Source organism: Sciurus carolinensis, chromosome 4 (genome assembly GCF_902686445.1).
Source record: "Sciurus carolinensis chromosome 4, mSciCar1.2, whole genome shotgun sequence".
NCBI classification, from domain to species: Eukaryota; Metazoa; Chordata; class Mammalia; order Rodentia; family Sciuridae; genus Sciurus; species Sciurus carolinensis.
The window spans coordinates 85,669,340-85,675,339 of NC_062216.1; the positions used below are offsets into that span (position 1 = coordinate 85,669,340).

At 36.5% G+C, this 6,000-nt stretch overlaps 1 protein-coding gene across 4 annotated transcripts in view; it reads left to right on the top strand.

Annotated features, from left to right (window-relative positions):
• The window catches only part of Pik3c2g (phosphatidylinositol-4-phosphate 3-kinase catalytic subunit type 2 gamma), a 367,859-nt gene extending 363,710 nt beyond the window's left edge, over nt 1–4,149 (top strand). For all 4 annotated transcript variants that reach the window (XM_047549321.1, XM_047549319.1, XM_047549320.1 and 1 more), the window contains one exon: nt 3,628–4,149. In XM_047549321.1, coding sequence (XP_047405277.1) covers nt 3,628–3,780 — 153 coding nt within the window. In that variant the 3' untranslated portion in view covers nt 3,781–4,149. The remainder of the gene's footprint in view (nt 1–3,627) is intronic.
• Nucleotides 4,150–6,000: the final 1,851 nt, after the last annotated feature.

Below are 6,000 nucleotides of genomic sequence, written 5' to 3' on the forward strand. Positions count from 1 at the left end.
AGCTGGGATTCCTCACACTGCACGAGAAGTGAGAAAGGATGACCTGGCTCTTCTTATATAAATCTCTTAGAGAAATACTAAGGGGAGGTGACAATGCATACCAATATCTTACAAAGCTTTTCATAAAAATAGTTATTTCCATTTTTATTCATAGGCATCTTGCTACCCAGACATGAGAGATGCTAGGTCAGGGACACAGCCAAGTGGCAGAGATTCTACCCTCCAAATACTAAGACTTTGGTACAGAGCCCAGCTTGTCTACTTGACATTTCCCAATATAAGTCCCAACAGATATTTCCAGAAGTCCCCCAAAATTTCTGTCACATACAAATTCCATGGTAGGCACCACTGGGCTCAAAGGCAGCTGGGACTGAGAGTAGGAAGGTTCATAGTACTGCCCTCACATCTTTAAGAAGCAGAACTGGGATTCTGGCTTCAGAATCATTGATCTTTCCACCCAGTTATCTTTGGCATCTTGTTAAAAACTGTCATCTTTAAATGTTTCTTGAGAAATACAGAATTTCTATCATAGAACAGAATTACATTGGCATGGCCAATTTTGCATATTGTATCCTTTCTTAGATATCACCCTGTTATAAAGTATAAAGAAAAATTAGGAAAGACAGATCAGGAATGTTCTATAGATTGCATGCCTTAAAATCTCTTGCAGAATACTCATGCAGCAGTTATAGCACAAGGCTAGATATATGGTACACTCAGTAAGTCATAGATATTGTTATCTGTTAACTACCTCATGTGATATTCACAACACAATGAAAATTGGACAGTCGTGCACCACACAGCAATGTTTCAGTCAGTGATGAGCCACGTTTAATACAGTGGTTCCATAAGACTATATCACCTAGCAACAGAGTAGACATGTTAGTTTGCATAAGCACAGTCTGATATTCACATAAGGACAAAATCACCTAATTATACATTTCTCAGATGCATCCCATCATTCAGTGATGCATGCCTATATTTGTAAATGAAGACGTTAGGACCCAGAGGTCAGGTAACTTGTTTTCAAGCTGAGTACAGCCTAATCCCAAAACCCATGTTTACCCCACCACATATGCTGTCCCTCCACCCACAGGGTTCTGCTGTCCTGTTGTTTTAAACTGTCTCTCATCATCCTGCTTCCTCAGAGCTCTTCTCATCAGCACCCATACACCAGTTTCCACATTATTGTTCTTCCACTGACATCTTAAAATGTTCTTTAGAATTATATATGAGACCCTTGGGTTAAATAATGTATAGCAAATGCTTGTAAGTAAGCTAATAGGTGCTAATTACATTAAAAGTTTTATATTTGATGTAAATTCCAAAACCACAAATCCAACATTTGTCAAAAGGCAGTGAAGACTTGGTTCATGACTGTGGGTAAAAATTATTATAAAGTGATATTAAGAGAGCTATTTATTTTTGGTTCTGTTTATGAGAAAGCAGACTATATAATAAGACATTTGGTAAAATAAAAAAACCCTCAAAGAATATTTTCATCATCTGTGTACTTCTCTAGTGTTACCCACTAACAATTCATTGCACAGTATAAAAAAAAAATACAGTGTGCTATTTTTAACAACATTATGAACGCAGTAAAACAATTAAAAGAGATCTATATCATCTATGATGTGTAATGATTACATGTTTAATAAAACTTGGGTTGCTTTTAAGAAACTAACTTTTGCATAGTGAATCACAGGTTTAAAAATCCATTAAATCTGTAAATTTTGGGAGTTTGAATGTATATATTAGCATTGAATATGTACCAGGTTTTGGAGTAAGGCTGGTATTATTCTCTCATTTATTCATCCTTCAATGCTAAAGGTAAGTACTATTATCACTATTGTGAAAGTGAGAAAACATACAATTGACAACAGGTTCATGTAAATATAAAATTATTGATAAATTTTGTAAAAAAATTTATTTTTAAGACTTACTTATACAATTCACAGATTTATTTGTGAGCCAGACTTTTCCAGAGGCCTAATGCTTGGAGTTATCCCATTTTTCTACTTCATACACAGTAACACTGAGGAGTGGCCCATCTCTCTGTTTTCTCTGTAAAACAGGGAGGAGTTCATCTGCTCAAAGTTGTATAGGAAGAAAAATGGAGGCTAATTCTGACAGTTCAAGATGGCTGCAAAAGAGAAAAGGAAAAAGAGTTTACTCTGAAATCCTGGAAAGTTGTCCTGGCCATATTGGGTGTCTAGTTGTAGTTAAAGAATATGAATTACAGGGGTAAGATTTTTGAGATGTTTAAAGCAGTCCTTAAAATCCACAATTATTCCAGGAGAACTTAATAGATGAGATGGAATAATCTGAATGAGAAATACTAGAAACTGAAAGATTTTATTTTTGTGTGGAATGTGAGTAAGATTCAGGAAGAGGAGATAGCCAGAGCAGACCCCTGGAGCAGCATAGAATGGAGGAACATCACTTTGCCTCTCATGTCCCTGGGTTAATATTTACCTGATAAGTGAATCATTGCTCAAGGCAGCTAACAGATTGATCTGGAGCTGAATTTCATTGATGACTTAATGGGCTCATAAATGGTAGCCTGTGCTATGCAAAGGTACAGAAACTACATCCACACTCACTGAGGAGGCTCCCAGTTGACTCTGAGCGTGAGCTTTCCCCTCAGGTCGTCTCCTCTGCTCTATTTTGCATCTATTGAGAAAGTTCGTTTCTATCTTGTAAAAGGCAGGCTTGCAGCAACATATGAAACTCCTTTTCTAAATGCGTACTCAGAAGTTTCCCTGGCAACCAAGTCAGATTTCCACTCAGCCCTCCCCTCCTGTCATGAAGGGTAACTAATGCCTTTATGGCACTGTGCTTTTCACGTTTCCTTGCCCCTGCAGGCTCCCCAGTAATGCCTGCAACTTCCTGGATATTATACAACAGATACCCTTTTTAAAAATAGTCACATGAAAAAGAACACTAACTGCATATACAGCATAATTACAGGTCAGAGTCTTTAAAAAGTGATTATACATAGAAAACAAAAAGAACATCTAAATGTTAACTCCAATTATCTCCACTGGTGAGAGTTTAGATTTTTTTCCTTCCTTTTTTGTTCGTTTCACACATTTTGGTGAATAAACATTTATTTTCATAATTAAAAATTAAACAATTTTATGTAAAAGAGTAGTCATCACAGTGATTTCTTTATATGTACAAGGAAATATTGTTGCACTACATTTCAGCAGCACAAGGGGATTGTAGAAATTCATCTGTCTTTCCTCATTTGCCTTCAACACAGAAAGATGGTGTGAAAGTTCCAATGTTACTCAATAAATTCAAGGACAGTTGAAAAAGTGAAGAGTATTTAAATTTGTTCCTGGGGAGTAATTTACAGTTTCACTAAATTTAGAGCAAGCAATTTTAAGTGGAATCAGTAAATTCTAAGATTGTTAAAGAAATAGTCTGTCATTGAATTCAATTATATTAGTAGAACCTTTAACTTCTCAGATTAATTTAGGAATGAAAGATTTTAAAGTTAACCTATCTACTCCAGGGAACAAGATATTAGCAGCTAAATTTTTTTTTTTTATTAAAAGCAGTATTCAAAGGAGCCTTTGAACACATCTAACTTATATTTTCATTTTTCCTTCCTCCTTTCAGGTAGTATATGATGAAGTCACAGAGCTCCAAGGACATGTCTTAATGCTTATTGTGAAGAGCAAAACTGTATTTGTGGGAGCGATTAACATCCAACTCTGCAGTGTCCCACTCAATGAAGAAAAATGGTATCCCCTAGGAAACAGTATAATCTGACCATTGCTATGAAAATATGCATTATTCATTAACTACTTGTAATTTTTTCACTTAGAGGTCTCTCTGTCACATAAGCAGGACATCTTTATTATCAAAGATAGCATAGGGTATTAAGGACATAAGAAAAAGAAATCACAATCAGTCTTTTCAAACTGCTTATTCTCTATTCTTACTTTCCTTGTTTTTTTTAGAATCTTATCTTCTTAAATGGAGTGCTCATTGTGTACAATTCAGTGTGTAAAATAGTAAAAAGAATTAATTTTAATACATAGATTAATTCAAACATACTTTCACATTTTGTCTTGTTTGCCTAGGGTAAAAAGCAATGCTTGTATTTTCCCAGAAATACTATCAAATCAATAAATCTTATTAATTCAAAAGTTAAGTTTATGAGACTTTTTTACATTTAAATTTAATATATATAATATGTACATATCCACTTACAATCCTTTTCATTAAAAGAATTGGTAAGCTCCAGCAAAGTTCTCTATTATTTTCTTTTAGAAAATCGTAATATAAATTCCTAAATTCTTAAATCCAATTGTTGAAGAAACTCCTTTGTACAGCAGTTCTCTGTCTTCATTACCAATAATCCATTGTCACTGGATTTCTCCCACTCAGAAGAGTAATCACATTTTCAACTTCATTATCCCCAAACCCAAGATCTCCAACTTTTGAAACTCTCCCCTCTAATCTCTAACCAAAACCTGTTTTATCTTTACACTTGAACCAATTTCCTTACTTCTAAACCTACCTTCCTAGTCACCATGACTTGAGTAAACAATCCTACCGAGTTCCACCTGCAAAGTAGGTATGACCCAAGGCACCGTGCCACATTCCTCAAGAGAATCAAGTGGGGTATATATTTTTAAGTCCCTGTCATTCAAATTATTTAAAAATCTTTAAAATTTTTGTTTATTTAAGGTTTTGCTGTATATGAATAAAAAAGGAATTTAAGCTAGTTTGTTTAGTCATCTACATAACCATATAAACACAAAAATGTTTGTATATTTGTTCATTACAAAATATTTCAGTGCCTAACATGGGCCAATATGATGCAAGTCACAAGGCCCTTTATGCTGCTGGGCAGTTTGTTCTGTGTGTTCCTATGTCATTCATTCTCCCCTTCTGCGAGACAGTAATTATACACCCTCTTCTCAGCTGAAACCTCAGGACCTCCTCCCTTAATCCTCACTCTCACCTGATGACTTGGTTTCCAACTTCACTTAGAAATCAGAATCAAAGAAAACCTCCCAGACTTCCACTACTACTGCCCCTACACACATGAGCAGATTCCATGCTCCAGCTCCCTACTACGTACAAGAGAAGAACTACCCATGCTCCTACCCCAAACCAGTAGTTCACTTGACCCCATCTCCTCTGACTCACTCCAAAACACTACAACTGGAATTCCCTTCTACTCAAAGCATCGTTTCTTTACTCTCTGTTGGATACAGCCTACCACCATGATGTTGTTTCTCTTACAATACAAACAACTTCACATTTCCCTACTTCATCTTCCAAATGTTGATCCATTGCTCTGCTCCTCTCTGGAACAAAACTTATCAAAATGGTTTTCTCTACCATCTCCAGTTTCCCTCCTCTAATTTTCTCTCAAACCCCCTATAAGCAGATGTTTGCCCCCACCACTTCAACAGAACCACTTCTGTCAAAGTCACTGCAAACTATGCAGCTAAACCCAAAGGCCAATTTTCAGTCCTAATCTGATTTTAGCTATCAATGGTATTTGCCACAATCAGTAACTTTATCTTCCTCAATACACCTTTTCCACTTGGCTTCCTGGACCTCAGTACCCTCCTGTGCTTTCCCCTTCAGTCTTCTGTGGAAGAGCACCTCTTCTCCACACCCTCCTACACTGGGCATCCCAGGTCTCATTCATTGGTCTCATTCACCAAGTTTCACCCCTTAGTGGTCCTGTCTGTTCTCAATGTTTTATTTATTTATTTATTTATTTGGTACTGGGAATTGAATTCAAGGGCATTCGACCACTGAACCCATCCCCAGCCCTATTTTATATTTTATTTAGAGACAGGGTCTCACTGAGTTGCTTGGTATCTCGCTTTTTCTGAGACTGGCTTTGAACTCAGAATCTTCCTATCAGTCTCCTGAGGTGCTGGGATTACAGCTGTGTGCCACTGCACCCAGATCAAGGTATTAAATATCCATATGCCGATGGTTCCCAGTTGTACAACTCCAGCA